General features: G+C 42.5%; 1 protein-coding gene across 1 annotated transcript; it reads right to left on the bottom strand.

The window, feature by feature from the left end:
* Nucleotides 1-4,255: 4,255 nt before the first annotated feature.
* On the bottom strand, nt 4,256-19,616 carry LOC139338732 (zinc finger protein 782-like). Its single transcript, XM_070973979.1, has 2 exons — nt 19,445-19,616; nt 4,256-6,483 (listed from the first exon to the last, which is right to left on the bottom strand). The coding sequence occupies exons 1-2, from the start codon at nt 19,614-19,616 to the stop codon at nt 5,303-5,305; spliced, it is 1,353 nt and encodes a 450-aa protein (XP_070830080.1). The 3' UTR covers nt 4,256-5,302.
* Nucleotides 19,617-20,516: the final 900 nt, after the last annotated feature.

The raw sequence follows: 20,516 nt of genomic DNA, 5'->3' as shown, positions 1-20,516 counted from the left end.
GTCTAAACAAGACAACCCTACAAACAGTCCAAATCTAATGTTTGCGCCTTATCTTGCCACTGTAACTTAAAATGTTCACTCCACATCTTGACAAAACAGGTTGCTGAGATAGATCTCACGAGAATGTGCTGAGACAACAATGAAGTTAGTTTGAGAGTGTCTACCTTCAAAATGCCGTTTTAGTATCAGTCTGTTTGGATGATATGTGGCTTGTGAAAAAAATATGTACAGAATAAATAATCATGACAGTTAACACAAACGTCCTTTCTTGTTCATGCAGATATTTTTCTGATTTGTTTCCTGCTCTGGTTCCTTTCGCGCTGCCTCCATTTTGCCTTTTCTCTCCTTTGTCTTGGCAGCTTCAGTGGATGAGAAAAAACAAGTTGGCTTTCACTTCCTTAATTCTTTTAGTCCAAATGGAAATGGAAAACAAAGTCTGTTCAGTGCACATTAATGTCATGGAGCATTGAATTTTTTTATCATGCCTTCAGAGTCACATCATTGTTACAAGTAAAGCTTTATTTATACAGCAATTTTGTGTGCTGTACACACATGAAAAGGAAAAAAAAATGAATAAACAAATTAGGTAAAAATAAAATATAAAACAGCACAATGAGAAACAGACCAGACAACAAAAACAACAAAAAAATGAAGAACAAAGATCTATGAAAAGATATGCGTTTTTAGAAAAAATCAGCAGCTCTGATAGATGAGGAAGATGATTCCAGAGGATTAATCAACAGGATCTTGTAGTTAACTCCAAATTTTACAGGAAGTCAAAGGAGGGAGCAAGAACAGGAATAACGTAGACCGTCGGCTGGTTCTAGTCAAGAGCCTGACAGCTGCACTCTGAACGGAGCTCAGTAACATGTGGGTCAAAGGTCATGAACTGATCAGAGATTCTTAGCGGCAGATTTGATGTTAGAGTGAAATGCACCAATAAACTGATCAACTGCAGAGAAAAATCAGTTGTATCAGGACAAATAATGAGTTTCTGCTTAGTCAGAGTTGAGGCGGAGGAAATTAAGAGACATCTATTCTTTGGTGGCAGCGCAATTACGGACAGAAGACAGTTGGTTGAGGTTATTGGGTTTAGCAGATGAATAGATCTGTGTATCATCAGCATAACAGTGAGATAACACGTCGTGAAAGCACCTGAAGAAATGAGCCGGAGGAAACAGGTGTTACGAGTCAGGCTCTTATTTTGTATGTGCAACCTGTTTTGTGTGACGTGCCACCGGGGGGTGCTGGTCAGTCAGGCAGTGTGTGTGTGCATCCGAGGGGAATGGAGGTGTGTGCCGTAGAAAACCGCAGCCACAGTGAGAGTTACATTAGACAGTGCCTTATGTCTCTCGAGACCGTTTATTTTATGTTTTCCGTGTACACAGTGTTTTGTTTTTGTTGCCGAATAAAGTGTCGGTCGCCACGGCAGAGTTGACCCGCTGTTGTTGTGTTGTTGCCGCTGCGAGCCAGGCTAGTTTAAGTTAGGGTTAGCTAACTAGCCATCCAGAGGATCCTTACTACGGTTCGGACCTGAGGCTGGAGAGGTAACACAGGACTGGTCCGAAGACTGACCCCTGGGAGACACCACAGAGCAGGGAGCTGAGGAGGACACGATTGTTGATGCTGACATGAAAATACATTGAGGAGTCAATGCCTTCCCTCAGCCCGGTGATGCCAACTTCTGACTGCCCCAGTATATCAAATACTGTTTCAGCAACCTGGGACAGCTGCTTAGAAGGTGGTCCACCCCCTAAAAGGAAATCCAGTAAATCAATATATACACAATAATTAGGCATTTAAATTAACTTTGTCAGCAGGTGTAAGGAAGTGGTATATCACTCACCTGTGCGTGAAGCTTCACGTTTTTGTGCTGCAATCTCCTCTTTTGCTTTTGACTTCAACACATACCACCGCTTCTCGCAATCCTCACTTGTGCGCACAACCAACGGAAAGGAGGCATTTATCTGTTGTGCTATAGTGTCCCAGGCTTGCTTCTTGGCTTGCACTGTGACACTTGGGCTAAACTTACCCCTCAAAACACTTTTATGCTCATTTATCAATTGAGCCAAAAGCAAACACTGTTCCTCGGTCCAGTTGGGTTTCCTTGTTCTTTTTTTCTCCATTGTTGTTCACTAGTTTGTAGCAGATGTAAAAGCCAGACAAACCTACTTCTTATACACCTGTCAGCAATCAAGGACATTGATGAAAGCTGTGCTGTGTTACTCTCGTTAATACCAAATTAAGTTGAGATGTTGATAGTTGAAAGTACAAAAGGATGCAATTAATAAAAGCAAATTAATATAACCATCACTATGTGAATATGTGGGCATTCCGTAGGATTATTTTATAGTACAGTTTACTATTCATTTAACATGGATTTTCTTTTATGTGATATGTTATTTACAATTACACAGTCTTCATAAGATTAGATTCCATGATTAAGTTTATCAATTTGAGGGTCCATCCTTTGACTATTATCACCAAAAGTAAGTTTTTTATCCAGCTTTTAGGATCAACCAATCACAGCTTTGGAAATGATGACTCATACCTAGCAACGGGGTCAACCACACCTCCTCACTAAGATAGGAGTTTCTGTCCATTCCTTGCTCAGAATTCTCTGAGAATGTTCTGGAATCACTCCTAAGCTAAAACTCCTTGCTGGGAATTTTTAGGCTAAGTTAGGAGCTCTCTGAGAGGATTCTCAGAATCTTTAGGAATACGGGCCCAGATGTTGAATGGCTTGTGAAATAAGTCGTTGCTTGTTGTGTGTGCCTATTTAAGAAGAAGAAGAATTACTTTATTCGTCACACTGAACACACAACATGCAGATTTGAGAGGGAAACTGCACAAGCCATGCATCTGTGAAATTCTTTCCCGCTTTTTGAACCATCCATGGTCAGTCCTTCCTCCACGGCAGAACAGGAGTGGTGGGCTGCCAGTCGACCGGTGCCCAGGGACCCAGCTCTTGTTTGTCACCATTGGTCAGGTGGTGATCTTGCATGTTTTTAGTGGGGGTATTTCTATGGAGAATACCCCAGGTGAACATGGGGAGAACAAGCAAACTCCACACAGAAAGGCCCTTATTTTTCCTCAAGCAGCAGGCACCAAAGGCATGGTGGAGGACACACACAGGATTCAAACTGGGGACCTTCCAGCTGTGAAGCGACAGTGTTACCACCGAGCCACCATTCTGCATGTCGGTGGATGTTTTTTTACTTATCTGCTGTGTGGAGTGGTCTGCCGTCTCAGCCCTCGCGTCATAACCAGATGAGTCCATCACTGTCCTCTGCTCCGCCCCGAGTCAATCGGCCTCCTTCTCATTTTCCTTGCTTTTCGGACACTCTCTGGTCCACTGTCCCATCATTCCACACGTAAAACAAGCACTAGGTGCCCCATGGCCTGCCCCCTTCTGGCAGTATCTGGGTTGGTTCTGTCCCTGATGTTGGCTTCAGTGAGCCAACAGTCAAAAGCTTCCCAATTTGCTTTAAACACTTTTCCTTTTTTCTTTTGCTTTGTCTGACTGATGTTTTCCTTCGCTGTTAGTTGGACTCTCAAGTGTTCTAATTGGTTTAGGCTAAAACTGCCAGTACATGGGAACCCACACTCCTGAACCCAGATTTTAATTTGGTCAGTACTTTGTTCACCATATTTTGTGATCATTAACCAAATATTGGGAGAACACATCAGAGGTACATTTTCAGATGCTTTATCTTTACTGCTGTTGGAAGCCATTGTTGAAAAGGAAAAAGGAGAAAAAATGTTTTAGATTTCCAGTTTCTTCTTCACTTTAGGTGGATTTGTGAGGACCTTGGATTTTTATTTTTATTTATTACTACTTCAACCAATCAAATGTGGATATTTACTTAGTTCCCTTGAAATTTTTTTCCCATTTAACCTTAATTTCGCTGTTTTGACAAAACTAGCCACTTTTTTTTTTTTTTGCTAGTGAGAGTGTAATGTAAAATTATTCTAACCCCCTGCGTTCTTAGAACTGCAAACCTAAAACTAAACGATTGCTGATGGTAACATTCAAAGCTTTATTAATGTGCACAGGGGCTGTATCGATGAGTCACAGACTCTACAGCGGTTTCCAAAACCTGCCCTGTTAATATGTCTATGACAGCACAGCCCAGGTGGTGAGGACCTTTTACTGTTTCCAAATTTACTCACCAGAAAGGTTGTGTGCCAGAAAAAGTTGTCTCACGCCAGTGAGTGGGCATCGGTCCTCAAATGTCAGGTCCCCAGTTTATTTATGGACTTTGATAGGGAGGGCTGAGATTTTGGAGACCCAGACTCCAGCTGATCAGGCTTAAAACCTGCAGCGCTGAGTCCCGAACGTCACCTCATGGGTGATCCTGCCGACAACGCCAACTTTGTTCTGGCAATTTTGGACTAAAAAGCACAGAGACGTTTGTTGTCTTTCTCAGAGTTTATTCTGACGCCTGCAGACGGACTCCCTCCTTGCTGTCTCGAGTGTGAGATGACAAGAAAGAGCCCGGAGCAGGAGAAGCTGTGAGATTATCAACAATACATTATCTTTGCAGACAGGATGACTTTGTTCTCTCATCAGAACAATGTCAGCACAATAGGCACGTCATAATGTGTTGTACAGTCAGGACAACAGGTTCATTTCATCAGTGCATAATAACATACTGTACGTGGTGTCATGGTCAGCAGATTATGACACACACACACCTAATCATATGACATGGTTCTTCATTTGGCTTTAAAACAGTGAATGCTTATGATTCAGTAAAGGAGAAGATGGTTAACATGAATTCCCATTACACAACAAACAAACAGTGACCTGATGTTTTAGCAAACCGATGAGGTTTTATGAAAAATGAAACCAAAGCACTTCAGAAAGTTGCATGATGGGGACGGACACACTGCTGGATCTGCACTGAGATATGTGGGGTTATTTTTACTCTCACAGCGTTCAGTAAACAATCTATTCATGGTTGAGAAACATGTCATGGCTGACAAGCACCACAAAGTTTACTTAGTTATTTGTCCAGAGACATGTGGCTTCACCTCAGATGAAACGATGAAGCACAACTTATTAGCGTCCATTTCACAGTTTTGAAATGATCAGTGTTGAGCCAAATCTTGCTTTCAATGTTGTAATCCTGCTGGAAAAGTTGGCTCGACGAGCATCTCTGCAGTTTCATTTACTTCCACTGCTCTAACCAGCACACTAGCTGGTAGCATGAGATTTTATCGCAAACACTGCAACTAAATAGTTTCTCCCACGTGGACAAAAAAGTGTCCTCTCAAATATGATTTTCGTGCAAATCCTTTACCACAAACTGTACAACTGAATTGTTTCAGTCAAGTGTCTTCCCAAATGTGATTTTTGTGCAAATCCTGTACCACAAACTGTAGAATTGAATGGTTTCTCCCCTGAGTGGACAGTAAAGTGTTTTCTTAAACATGGTTTTCGTGCAAATCCTTTACCACAAACTGTACAACTGAATGGTTTCTCCCCTGTGTGGACAGCCAAGTGTCCTTTCAAATGTGATTTTTGTGCAAATCCTTTACCACAAACTGTACAATTGAATGGTTTCTCCCCTGAGTGGACATGCAAGTGTACTCTCAAATGTGATTTTTGTGCAAATCCTTTACCACAAACTGTACAATTGAATGGTTTCTCACCTGTGTGGATAGTCAAGTGTACTCTCAAATGTGATTTTCGTGAAAATGCTTTACCACAAACTGTACAATTGAATGGTTTCTCCTTGTTATGCATTCTCATGTGTCTGGACAAACTGCCTCTGGAACTGAAATTAGCTTCACAAACTGAGCATGTGAAAGGTTTTTCTCCAGTATGAACTCGTAAATGTGAGGTCAAAGATGAGCTGAGTGTGAATCTTACACCACAGACTGAACAACTGAAGGGTTCCTCCCCTGTTTGGATTCCATTGTGTTTCTGCAGATGTTCCTTTGAGCCAGGGCTTGTAGCACAAGAGCTGACTGAGGTTTTTCCACTATTACATTCCATATCACTTCCAGATACTTCATTGTTTTGCAGAGGCTTCAAACCTGATGGAGGTTCCCTGCTCTCCTCCCAGTCACAACTGTCGTCCGTCTCAGGTTCAGAGGAGTCTGAAGTCTTGTCATGAGTAGCTGGTTGTAACTGATCTGGATTTAAGTTCCTGTCTGGTCCTGGTCCTGGTCCTCTACAGTCCTCTACATCAGATCCTGTGTTCATCTGTTCAGTTTGTCTCTGATGAAGCTGTGAGGACTGAGGTTCCTCTTCATCAGCCTCTTCTTCACTCTTCACAGGGACACTGAGTGTGAACTTACTGATATCAGCCTCCTCCAGCTCTCCAAGCTGCTCTCCCTCCTGATTGGTCCACAGTTCCTCCTGTTCCTCTTTAATGTGTGGCAGCTCTGGTGGGTCCTCCTGGTCCACACTGTCCAGACAGTCCTGCTGCTCAGGAGGATCCTCTTCTTGACTCACCAACAGCTGCTGGACGTCTGTGGAGGATCATGAAACACATTCACACCTTTTAGAAAACTGTCATTTCCTGTTAACACTTAAACCCCCGCTTTCTTAAATGTGGAGAGATGTTGAACATATTTGGAAGTCTTCCAAACTAAAGGAAACTCCAAACATATTGTGCACTTTGCATTTCATCAGAGCAGAAACGCCATTAAATTACAGTGTGGTAATAAGGGCTGGGCGACACGGCCAACATCTTCTATCAATTGAATGGTGTCAGATAAACATACCGAACATAGTTCATCATATTTGACTGTTTTCTACTTTCATTTGGAACTTCAATACAGACAAAACTGTCTCACATAAGACAGAGATGACACTATAACACTGAAGCCCAACATACCTAAAATGCGTGGCACAGAGAGAGCTTACAGACCAACTCTCCCGTCCATCATAACGGGGAACATAAGATCTCTCATCAATAGGATGGATGAGCTGACAGCATTGACCCGACATTGTCAGGAATACCAGCGGTGCAGCATGCTGCTTAGTTTACAGAGACTTGGCTGGGAACGCAGCACACAGACGCGACGCTGGATGGATTTCCACTCTTTCGGGCAGACCGGACAGAGAGTAGCGGTAAGAAGAAAGGAGGAGGGCTGGCAGTGTTTGTGAACAATAGATGGTGTAACTCCAGGCACATCACTATCAAAGAGCAGCACTGCTGCCCGGACATTGAGCTGTTGGCTGTTAGTCTGAGGCCATATTATCTGCCGGGGGAGTTCTCACACGCCATAGTGGTGGCTGTGTTTATTCCACCCTCTGGTAATGCCGATGCAGCCTGTGACGTCATCAACACCGTGATCAGCAAGCTGCAGACTCAGAAACCACAGGCCCTCTTACTGATCTCTGGGGATTTTAATCATGCCTCTCTGTCCTCCACTCTGCCCAAATTCATCCAGTATGTCACATGTGCCACCAGAGACAATAAAACACTGGACTTATTCTCTGCCAACACCAAGGAGGCATACCAATCATCACCCCTCCCTCCACTGAGAAGAGCTGATCACAGCCTGGTTCATCTCCTGCCTGTCTACAAGCCCCTTGTCAACAGGCAACCAGCTGTGTCCCGCACAGTGAAGAGGTGGTCTGATGAGGCTGAGGCTCTGAAGGACTGCTTCGAGACAACCGTGTGGGATATATTCAGTGACTCTCATGAGGAGGACATCGACAGCTTGACAGACAGCATCATGGACTACATAAACTTCTGTGTGGAGAAGTAAACCTTAAGTACAGAGAAGAGGAGTTTAACATAAACATAATTTTAACATAAAAATCTAATTAAAATTAAAACAACCACTGCAATAATACAACAAGATAGGAGAATTAAATGTGGACTCCTTAACATCAGATCTCTGTCCTCTAAAGCTGTTTTAGTAAATGAGTTAATATCAGACCATAATATTGACTTATTTTGTCTGACTGAAACCTGGCTGTGTCCTGAAGACTATGTGAGCTTAAATGAAGCTACTCCTCCGAGCCATATTAATACTCACATTCCTCGAGGCAGCGGCAGAGGAGGTGGAGTTGCAGCCATTTTTGACTCAAGCCTTTTGATCAACCCTAAACCTAAACTCGACTATAACTCATTTGAAAGCCTTGTTCTCACTCTTTTTCATGAAAAATGGAAAACAGTGCAGCCAGTTTTATTTGTTGTAGTATACCGCTCTCCTGGTCCCTACTCCAAATTTACAGCTGAGTTCACGGAGTTTCTATCCGGTTTAGTCCTTAAAGCAGATAAAGTAATAGTGACTTTAATGTTCATGTTGACGTTGATAATGACAGCCTTAGCACTGCGTTTATCTCAGTATTAGACTCAGTTGGCTTCCGCCAGAATGCACATGAACCGACTCACTGTTTTAACCACACCCTCAACCTTGTTCTGACATATGGCATTGAAATTGAAGACTTAATAGTCTCTTCACAGAATCCTCTTTTGTCGGACCATCATTTAATAACTTTTGAATTCTTATTACCAGACTACCATTCAGTAGGCAAAAATTCTTATACCAGACTCCTGTCTGATAGTGCTGTAGCTAAATTTAAGGATATGATCTCATCAGTATTTAATTCAATGCCATGTCTCAATACAACAGAGGAGTCTTATGCTAACGTTAGTCCCTCCCAGATTGACTATCTGGTTGATAGTGCTACAGGTTCGCTGCGTATGACACTTGACTCTGTTGCTCCCCTTAAAAAGAAGATAATTAAACATAGGAGGTTAGCTCCATTGTGACGGCCCCTAGGCCTTTGACCTACTTTTTGTTTGGTTGCTGAGATCTTGGGAGTGGCTCATTAGGAGAGATGGCTAACACCTGAGTTGGTGGGAATGCTCACCTATATATATGGGTGCCTGAGCATTCACTCACTCTCTCCTCTTTGAGTTGCTTGGTTTGTTTGGTCTTGGGTTATTTAGTTTTGGTTGTCTCACACCTTAACACATTCACACACCCACACACTACAAACATCACTGAAGAACTGACTTACATAAATACTTAATTTAGTTCATTTAAATAAATATAATTCTTTTACTTTAAAGTGTCATGTGTGGTCTCCATAATTTGTCCTACCTTTGAGCAAGGTTGTGACAAAATGGGGGCTCGTCAAGCCAGATTTTGGGTAGCATGAGATTTTGTGCTACTTTTGGGTGGAGTATCACACATGACTGTAGTGTTTTGTTAGTTTTCGAAGCTTTGTTCTAATCCGTTTTTGGGATCATTGTTTTGAAGTAAAAAAGGTAGTGATAAAATGTTTGGTGTGGCATTATTTTGACTGGTGTTCTCCTCTGTTAGGCACAGCAGCAGGCTCTGTTAGAGGGTCTGTTGAAGGGTGTTTTCAAGAGTGTGGCGGGGAAGGTGGTTAGAGCAACTGGCTCGGGATCACATCCAGGGTTTCTTGGGGAGTCGCTGTTTTATGCAGTTGCTCTCCAATACCGCTGGGCTACAGTGAGTAAATATCCACCACCGGTACCTGTCTGAAGACTAGGGATGAGGTTAGTTCATTGATTCTGCTCGGCAGTTAGGTTGGGGAGACTTCAGTTCTTTTGGCCACTTGTTGCATAGTGCAAAGTTTTGTAGAATTTGCGTCAATTTGGTTATCTAGATTGCTAGATTTGGTTATTGGTTATGGTTAACATTGTGGAGGATTTCATTCAGTCCCCTTCGGAGGAGTTGCTGGAGCAATGCACCAAGGAACAGTTGATAAAGGTTGCGCAGCACTACTCTATTGAAGTTGAGCCCAGACGGACAAAGGAAATCTTGAAGAGTATCATCATGGCTAACTTGCAAGAGTCTGGTGTGCTGATGGATGAGAAAGGTGAGAGTGGTATAAGTACTTCTATGACTGGATTAACATTTGAACAGCAGAAAGAATTGCTGCTGTTGACCATGGAAAAGGAATTGGAAAAAATTTAATACAAGAAGGAGCAACTGAAATTGGATTTGGAAATGCAAAAGTTGGCATTAATTAAGGAAGGTAAAATGTCTGCATCTGCTTTAAATGAGGAACTCATTAGTTCACATTTTGATGTAGCCAGTAATTTGAGGTTGTTGCCAAAGTTCAATGAAAGTGATCTAGAAACCTTCTTTTGCTTGTTTGAACGTGTTGCTGATTTAAGATGCTGGCCTGATGAAGAGCGAGCTTTAATGTTATAGTGTGTCTTTACAGGTAAAGCACAAGAAGTCTATTCTGCTCTATCTTCCGATGACTGTAAAGATTACAAGGTGGTAAAATCAGCTGTCTTAAAGGCTTATGAGTTGGTTCCTAAGGCCTATCGCCAACGCTTTAGCGGCAAAAGACTGGTAAACAAACACATGTGGAATTTGCACAGGATTTAATATTACATTTTAATCGCTGGAGCTCCTCATCTGGTGTTAAAACATTTGATAAACTGTGTGATCTAGTTGTTCTAGAACAGTTTAAACACTCTGTACCTGATTACATTGCCACCTATATTAATGAACATAAAGTCACATGTCCTAATGAGGCTGCAGTGCTGGCCGATGAATATGTGTTAACACACAAGCGAATCTTTGGTGAGCAATATAAAGCTAACTCTCAGAAAGCAGAATCGTTGTCACCAAAGTTGGAACAACAGTCTAATGGTAAAAGTGATCCAAATGTGTGTAATTATTGTCATCAAAAAGGTCACTGGAAAAAAGAGTGTCCTTTGTTAAAAGAAAAAAAAAGTATCCCATGTGAAGTCAGTTGGCTTGGCTGCAACTATTCATAATCCCAATTTTGGTAACAAAGGAAAACTCGTGGCTCCATTTCAAATGCAGGTCAAGCCAATAGCAACCTCTGAGATCGACTTGGGTTATGCTCCATTCATGTCTGATGGTTTTGTAATGTTAACTGGGAGTGATAAGAAAGTTCCAGTCAAAATTCTGCGGGATTCAGGAGCTTTGCACACCTTTGTGAGGGAGGCCATTTTGCCCTTTTCTCCAAGTTCAGACACGGGGAGCTGTGTTCCAGTTGGCAGGATGGGTCTACAAACCGTGTTGGTGCCTGTGCATAAAATGTTCTTGTCATGTGATCTGGTACAGCGGGAGGCCGAGGTTGATGTTCGTCCTGAACTTCCAGTTGAAGGAGTTGACATCATTCTGGGAAATGACCTGGCAGGTGGTCGAGTGTGGTCAAATGATGTAACACCAGAAAGTGTAAAAGTACCCGACATATCCATACAACAGACTTGTGCTTTGTCCCTAGAACCTCCAGAAATCTCTGACCCACAGGAGGCGGATTCTACAGTTTGTGCTCCAGACTCACAGGGACTCAGCGAATCAGAGCAAGCTGTGACCACAGTCTGTGCCGTGACTCGTGCAATGACTGCTGCTCTGGCTGATAGTGAGGCAGACTTAGAAAAGTCTTTTGATGTGAAAAATCTTGTCTTGTCCCTGCCAACTGATCTTTGTGTTTCTCGTTCAGAGCTGGTGAAAGAACAAAGTGAGGACCAGTCTCTGAAGGACTTGTTTGATCTGGTTTTGCCTGCATCTCAGGTAGGAAAAGTGAAGCAGGGTTATTTCCTCCTGGATGACCTCTTGGTTAGAATATGGGCCCCTCATGGTGAGACTTTCAGTGGTGATCCTATTGTGCAAATTGTATTGCCTTCAAAATTTAGGACATTAGTAATTCAGACAGCTCATGACAATGTTGCAGGACATATGGTTGTAAAAAAACCTACTATCGTGTGCTTCAGCATTTTTTCTGGCTGCGTCTAAAACGTGATGTTTCGGTGTATATAAAGACGTGCCACACTTGTCAGGTTACACGTAAACCTAATCAAACAATAAAACCTGCTCCTTTGTATCCCATACCTGCAGTGAGCCAGCTGTTCGAGCACCTGATTATTGACTGTGTGGGTCCTCTGCCCTGGTCTAAGTCAGGTTGTTCTTATTTGTTAACGGTAATGTGTCAGTCAACTAGATATCCGGCGGCTTACCCATTACGCACCATTTCTGCAAAGTCTGTGGTTAAGGCCATGAGTCAATTTATGTCTGTGTTTGGGATCCAAAAAATAATACAGAGTGATCAAGGGTCAAACTTTACATCTCGGTTGTTTGCGCAAATCCTTAAACAACTTCACATAAAGCATAACAAGGCCTCAGTATATCATCCTCAGAGCCAAGGTGCACTTGAGCGCTTTCATCAGCATTTAAAATCGTTGCTGCGCGCTTACTGCACAGAGCTAAAAGCAGATTGGGAGGAGGGTCTACCGTGGCTCTTGTTGGCAGCTAGAGAAGTCGTTCAAGAAAGCACAGGATTTAGTCCTAACGAGCTTGTTTTTGTGCACACTGTCCGTGGTCCCCTGTCTGTGGTGCACAGTCAGTGGGTGTCGACTGATCCTCCACAGAACTTGATTACTTATGTAAATGGTTTCCGGCAGAGACACTATGAGGCTGGGGAAATGGCCAAACAAAAGTTACAAGTTTCTCAGAAAAAAATGAAAAAATTGTTCGACCGCAAAGCAGAACGACGGAAATTTTGTGCTGGTAACCAGGTTTTGGTTCTGTTGCCGCTTGTTGAATCCCCTTTTCAGGCAAAATTCTTTGGTCCATGTAATATTATCCATCAGATTTCAGAACAAAATTACCTGGTTGAAAAGCCAAACAAAAGAAAGTCAACTAAAATGTGTCATGTTAATCTGCTTAAGCCGTACCATGCACGTGTCCCTTCAGGTGAAGCTGCCCAAAGTTATCCAGCTCTAATAGTAACTGATTCAATGACGGTGCTTGAGGAGGAGGAATTAACTGATGAAAGGGTGTTGCAACCACGACTTAGAAATTCAGAAACTCTTACAAAATTAAATAAACTACTTGGACATTTGGATGAAAACAAATGCAAACAGCTGGTTGAGCTTATTCAAAGTTACCCAGGTCTGTTTTCTGATACTCCTACTTGTACTAACTTAATTGAACATGATGTTGATGTTGGGGATGTTAAGCCCATCACTCAGCGGTTCTATCGTGTTTCCCCTGAAAAGCGGAAGATATTAGAATCAGAAGTGTCATACATGCTGGAAAATAGTATTGCAGATCCCTCTTCGTCTAGCTGGGCTTCTCCCTGTCTTTTGGTTAGTAAGCCAGATTCCACACATAGACCTTGCACTGATTTTCGTAAAGTTAATGCGGTAACAAAGCCTGATTCCTTTCCTCTCCCTAGGATGGAGGATTATGTTGATCAGGTGGGGCGGCCAAATATGTTTCTAAGTTCGATCTTCTTATGGGTTATTGGCAGGTTCCCCTTTCGAAACGAGCTAAGGAAATTTGTGCTTTTGTGACTCCATCAGGTCTGTATTCGTACACGGTCATGCTATTTGGACTGCGTAATGCCCCTGCCACATTCCAAAGGTTGATGAATAAAGTTGTGTGTGGGCTGGAGGGCTGCGCAGTCTATTTGGATGATGTGGTGATTTATAGTGACACGTGGGAAGAACATCTTGACAGAGTAAAGGCTCTATTTGACCGGCTGATTTGGGCCCGCCTGACTATCAATCTGGCCAAATGTGAATTTGCAAAAGCTACAGTAACCTATTTGGGTAAGGTTGTAGGGCAAGGACAGGTTCGTCCCATTCATGCCCAGGTTTTGGCAATACAAGCGTTTCCTGTTCCATCCACTAAGCGGGAGTTGTTGCGTTTCCTGGGAATGGCGGGTTATTACCGAGGGTTTTGTGCCAACTTTGCTTCTGTAGTAGCCCCATTGACTGAGTTGCTGAAGGCTGACGTCAAATATGTTTGGTCTACCCTTTGTCAGCAGGCATTTGACCAAGTGAAGAGTCTGTTGTCGTCCACTCCCGTGCTTGCAGCTCCCCGGCTGGATCTGCCTTTCCAGTTGTAAGTAGATGCAAGTGATGTTGGGGCTAGGGCAGTTTTATTACAGACAGATGAAAAGGGGGCAGAAAGGCCAGTTAGTTACTTTTCTAGAAAGTTTAAAGTGTACCAAAGGCATTACTCTGTCATAGAAAGAGAAAGAAGCACTTGCTCTTATTTGGGCCCTCCAACACTTTGATGTTTATGTTGGGTCAGGTTCCACCTTGGTAGTGTATACTGACCATTACCTTCAAAACCCGAACCAAAGATTGATGCGTTAGGCCTTGTTTCTGCAACCCTACCATTTGGACATTCGGCATTCTAAAGGCAAAGAAAATGTAGTTGCAGATGCATTGTCGCGTGCGCCTTGGTCATAGGATGTCCTGTTGTGAATTTGCCTATCCATCCCTTGTTTCTTCTGTCCCCATTTTTTATGTACTCTTAAATGTGCTTCCTCCGGATCCAAGGTTGCTGGGTCATAAGAACTGGGAGAGGGAGGGGATTGGGAGGTGATATGGGAGTTTTGTGTAGACATAGAGGGTTGCTAGTGTAGATTTGAACTGATCTCATTGGATGTTTGTGAATAATGGATTAGATTGTTTGATATGAACTGAATTGAATTTTCTTGGTAACTAATGTTTTTTTTTTGTTTCTGTATGGTCTGAGGTGGGATCTCGCTCTTGAGGAGGGGGATGTGACGGCCCCTAGGCCTTTGACCTACTTTTTGTTTGGTTGCTGAGATCTTGGGAGTGGCTCATTGGGAGAGATGGCTAACACCTGAGTTGGTGGGAATGCTCACCTATATATATGGGTGCCTGAGCATTCACTCACTCTCTCCTCTTTGAGTTGTTTGGTTTGTTTGGTCTTGGGTTTGGTTTTGGTTGTCTCACACCTTAACACATTCACACACCCACACACTACAAACATCAATGATGAACTGACTTACATAAATACTTAATTTAGTTCATTTAAATAAATTTAATTCTTTTACTTTAAAGTGTCATGTGTGGTCTCCATAATTTGTCCTACCTTTGAGCAAGGTCGTGACACCATGGTACACTCCTCAAACCTGCAAATTAAAGCAAACTTCATGGAAAATAGAAAGGAAATGGCATTCTACCAATTTGGAAGAATTTCAGTTCGCCTGGCAAGACAGTCTTAAAATATACAGGAAAGCCCTCCGCAGTGCCAGGGTGGCCTATTACTATGCACTAATAGAGGAAAATAAGAATAATCCCAGGTTTCTCTTCAGCACTGTAGCCAGGCTGACAGAGAGCCATAATTCTGTTGAACCATGTATTCCTTTAGCTCTGAACAGTAATGACTTCATGAGCTTCTTTAATGATAAAATTCTAACTATTAGAGACAGAATTCATCGGCTCCTGCCGTCAACAGGTACTGTTTTGTCTTCAAACACAGAAACCATAGAAACTGTTACTCAGCCTGTTGCAGTTTTAGACTGTTTTACTCCTGTCGACCTTCACCAACTAATTTCAATAATTTCATCATCAAAATCATCAACCTGTATTTTAGATCCCATCCCGACTAAGCTGTTCAAAGAAGTATTACCTCTAATTGACTCTTCAGTATTAGACATGATCAATCTCTCTTTATCAACAGGTTACGTACCACAGTCCTTTAAAGTAGCTGTGATAAAACAAATCAAAATCTCTTGAGAAAGCAGTTGGCAATCAGCTGTGCGGCTTTCTAAACAATAATAGTTTATTTGAGGATTTCCAGTCAGGATTTAGAGTACATCATAGCACAGAGACAGCACTGGTTACAAATGACCTTCTAATTGCATCTGATAAAGGATTTGTCTCTGTACCAGTCTTATTGGATCTTAGTGCTGCATTTGACACCATTGACCATGGTATCCTATTGCAGAGACTGGAACACTTCATTGGCATTCAGGGAACTGCGCTAAGCTGGTTTAAATCCTACTTGTCAGATCGCTCTCAGTTTGTACGCGTTAATGACGACTCCTCTGTGCTCACTAAAGTCAGCTAAGGAGTTCCGCAGGGTTCTGTGCTTGGACCAATTCTATTCACCTTATATATGCTTCCTTTAGGTAAGATTATCAGGAAGCACTCAATTTTCATTGCTATGCAGATGATACCCAGCTATATTTATCAATGAAGCCAGAAGAAACCAGTCAGTTAACTAGACGACAAGCATGTCTTCATGACATAAAGACCTGGATGACCTGCAATTTTCTGATGCTAAACTCAGATAAAACTGAAGTTATTGTAGTAGGCCCTAAACATCTTAGAAAGTCACTTACTGATGACATAGCTGTTATGGATGGCATAGCACTGGCCTCCAGCACCACTGTAAAGAATCTGGGAGTTATCTTTGACCAGGACATGTCCTTTCACTCCCATGTAAAACAAATTTCAAGGACTGCCTTTTTTCACTTACGTAATATTGCAAAAATCAGGCATATTTTGTCTCAAAATGATGCAGAAAAACTAGTCCATGCATTCGTGACTTCCAGGCTGGATTATTGTAATTCCTTATTATCAGGCTGCCCAAATTCATTGCTGCACGTGTTCTGACAAAAACCAGGAAGAGAGATCATATTTCTCCAATACTCGCCACTTTGCACTGGCTCCCTGTAAAGTTTAGAATAGAATTTAAAATCCTCCTCCTTACTTACAAAGCTATAAATGGCCAGGCACGTTCTTATCTTAAAGAGCTCATAGTACCTTATTACCCCACTCGAACACTGCGTTCTCAGAATGCAGGTCTACTTATGGTTCCTAACGTCTCAAAAAGCAGAGCAGAAGTCAGAGCATTTAGCTATCAAGCTCCTCTCCTGTGGAACCATCTTCCAGTCTTTGTCCGGGAGGCAGACACTGTCTCTACATTTAAGAGTCGTCTTAAAACTTTCCTTTTTGATAAAGCTTATAGTTAGGGCTGGCTCAGGCTTGTCCTGGACCAGCCCCTAGTTATGCTGCTATAGGATTAGGCTGTTGGGGGACGTCCAAAGACACACCGAGCTCCTCTGTCTTTCTCTCCCTCTCCATCCACACACTTTCATGTCCTACCACAGCGTGTTACTAACTTAGCTCCTTCCCCGGAGTCTCTGTGCTTTGTCGTCTCGCAGGTTCCCATGGACAGTGGCTGAATCTGGATTGTGGATTGCAGCTGCCTCTCCTGCCTCGGCCCTGCCTGACATTCACTGCAACTGCTACTGCTGCTATTACATCCACTGTCACTGTTACTGTGACTACATGTCTGTCTGTCTCTGTCTGTCTGTCTCTCTCTCTCTGACTTCATTTCTGTCTGTCTGTCTCACTCTCTCTTGCTCTCCCTCTCAAACCCAACCGGTTGAGGCAGATGGCCACCCACCCAGAGCCTGGTTCTGCCTGTTAAAAGGAAGCTTTTCCTCGCCACTGTCGCCAAGTGCTTGCTCATGGGGGAATTGTTGGTTCTCTGTAAATAAAAGAGCTTGGCCTGTACCAACTCTGTATGGAAAGTGTCCTGAGACAACTTTTGTTGTGATTTGACGCTATACAAATAAAATTGAATTGAATTGAATAGAACACTGTACACACCAGGACTGAACGGTGTCACTCAAACAACAAACCCTGGATTAATCCTGACATTAAGGCTCTTTTAAAGGAGAACAAGAGGGCCTTCAAGTCAGGAAACAAAGAGGAGCTGAAAACTGTTCAGAGGGAGCTCAGAAGGAAAATCTTTTATTTTATCCAAAATCAGCCGACACCGTGAAAACTACAAAAAATAGAACACAAACATTTCAATACAAGACTTTAACAAAAGTATCTCTAATTAGACTGATCCAAACACAAGCCGATCAAGCCAAACTCTGTCATTAGACGGGTCCAATACGCCAACCCACGACAACAGCGTATTGAACTGTCCACATGAAACACTGTAACAAATGATACCAACAAATATGAAACAAATCAACTTTAAAAAGTCACATTTACTGTGTGCGCCTCTCAGACCATGCAGTAGGTCACGTTTCCTCTCTAGCAATGTTGGCGTCTCCCTCTGCAGCCGTATTGCATGACCCACAATCCCACAGGTGAGACCCTTAACTAAACTGTGGTCATGTGACTTGTTTCATTCATCAAATACATTCACAAAAAATAGCGTAATATTTTAAACCAAATATCATTTTTTTAAAATTACACATCTTCAAAATTTCCTTTCTGAACATCTTATTTACTGTGTTTTTAATTAATTTAAAAGACCACATGAATTCAAATATATATGAAATGATGACAGAAAATACCAAGAAAAACTTTAAAACAGAAATCGCAACAATAACTGTCCCCTGGACAGTTACAGGAGGGGAAGGACAAATACAGGAGGAGGATGGAGGACCAGCTGCAGGAGAACAACACCAGAGGAGTCTGGAGAGGCCTGAAATGGTTTTGAGCTAAACAGCTACTTCTGCAGGTTTGAGGAAACATCTGCCCCTCCCCCAGAGGCAATAGCCCTGCATCAGCCCCCCCACAGTATTCAGCTCACCGCCACCAACGCCACCCCACTGCCCCTCCCAGCCCCTCATCTATATCACAAGACACTCAGCCCCCCTGCTCCAACTTGTCTCTCACACCTCTCCAGGTGAGAAATCAGCTCAGGAGGTTAAAGATCAGGAAGGCTGCAGGACCAGACAGCCTCAGTCCCAGACTCCTCAGACCTCAGCAGTGCTTTCAACACCATCAGGCCCGCCATCCTGAGAAACAAGCTGGAGCGTCCAGGGGTGGACCAACACCTCACATGCTGGATAGTGGACTACCTCCCCATCTGCCCACAGTATGTGAGGACACGGGACTGTGTGTCAGGGACTGTCCTTTGTGCAATCCATCCTGAACATAACAGTCTGCAAACACAATTTATAATTTAAGATAATGTTAATGTATTTTTATTACGCTCTTTGGTATATACTCATTGTTTTTACTCTAACTAATCTATATTTTACTGATGCTGCTGTAAATTTGAATTTCCCCTTGTGGGACTAATAAAGGTATATTGAATTGAATCTTATGTTCGTAATATTTTCAAGGCTTTATTTTCGTATTTGGAAGTCTTTCAAAGTAAAACAAACTCCAAACATATCGTGCACTTTGCATTTCATCAGAGCAGAAACGCCATTAAATAACAGTGTGGTAATAAGGGCTGGGCGACACAGCCGACATCTATCAATTCAATGGTTTCAGATAAACAAACTGAACATACTTGATCATATTTGACTGTTTGCTACTTTCATTTGGAACTTCAATACAGACAAAACTGTCTCACATGAGAAAGAGACGACGCTATAACATTGAAGCCCTTTTTGAAGCCCATTTTACACACTCAATGTTCAATATATAGATTTGTTTTATTGTTGTATATATCTATATGTATATATCTATATATACACATAGATAGATAGATAGATAGATAGATAGATAGATAGATAGATAGATAGATAGATAGATAGAAGGAATCCTGAATCCTCAAACATACCTTATGTCTGGAATATTTTCAAGGCTTTCATTAATATATTACATGTTGAGAGCCTCGATAAAAGTTGAACTCTTTCTCAAATCAGAGGATGTCAGCAGGTTTCCAGCAGTTTGCAGTGAGAATAAGCAGTAAAGAGTCAAACCTGCTCTGTGTAAGCGGATTTCAGGCTGGAAAACAGCGTCCAGTAGTTTTCGTTGTCCACAAAGTTCCTCCTCGTACTCTGCTATCCTTCTTTCAAACAGCTCAATTATCTCTTCAGCAGCCGCAGTTAGTCGCTGCTCCACAAAAGCTCTCAGCGTTTGAGCTTTAGACATTTTACTGATTCACAGCAACTTTTCCTCCAGACACACTCCGTTAAAACTGTTGGCTCACTCTGATGTGCTGCTACGTTCACGTCCGTGTTTCCAGCTAGCAAGCTAAGTTAGCCTCATTAGCTTCGCAGGACAACAGATGATTCAGATTCCAAACGTTCAAACAAAGAAAGCAGCTCAGAGTCTATTCTGACAGGTTTAACAGGAGATGCGTCCGTGGTGAAACATTCCGAAAGTTTCCTTAAACTTTATCCACATACAAACTCTGGTGATTCACTCCGACTTCGTTGTACGACAGCGCGTGATAAATAAGGGGAAACGTGAGTACGTTAGCCACGATAAGTAGAATTACTTCCGGTGCAATGTCTTCTGTTTTCTCATGGGATTTGATGGCAGGTCGCAACTCGTACACGGTGCATATCGCCACCTATTGTATCGGAGTAGGTAGTGTGAGACACAGGGTGCTTTTCATTCCATAAATTGGTCTCCTCGTCTCCTCCACTCGCTTCCTCTCCTCGCGTCTTAGCTCCGCCCAGCGAGGACATGAAAGAGGGATGCGAGGAAGAGACGTGAGGACAGAGGAAACGAAACTCCGAAATGAAAAATCCTCGCTCCGCAGCGTCAGTCCGAGCGACGTCAATTGCTGATGACGTTTGCACAGCTGTAAAAGCTGTAAAACGTGATATTATGGTCAGATCTGCAGTCACACTGTTCTACTCCTGATTGCTATTGATGAGGTTTCAATTATATGCCGTTAGAGGCGTAACAGAGGACGGCTGTGTGGTAGATTAAACCAACAGCCTTGTAGCCTTGCTTTAAAAAACCGTAAATATATACCAAGAATTTTCATTAATTTCTTGGTGACAGATACAATTGTTAAAAGGACACAGTTGAAACAAGAAT

The sequence above is a fragment of the Chaetodon trifascialis genome, chromosome 11 (genome assembly GCF_039877785.1).
Source record: "Chaetodon trifascialis isolate fChaTrf1 chromosome 11, fChaTrf1.hap1, whole genome shotgun sequence".
Classification (NCBI taxonomy): Eukaryota; Metazoa; Chordata; class Actinopteri; order Chaetodontiformes; family Chaetodontidae; genus Chaetodon; species Chaetodon trifascialis.
This window is presented reverse-complemented; position numbering and strand designations above follow the sequence as displayed.

Bases quoted from the DNA above. Each gene is read 5' to 3' on its own strand.
- LOC139338732 (XM_070973979.1), bottom strand. From the start codon at position 19,616: ATGTCTAAAGCTCAAACGCTGAGAGCTTTTGTGGAGCAGCGACTAACT. The intron at 6,484-19,444 runs GTTTGACTCTTT...GATCCTCCACAG, and splicing joins AATCCGCTTACACAGAGCAG to ACGTCCAGCAGCTGTTGGTG.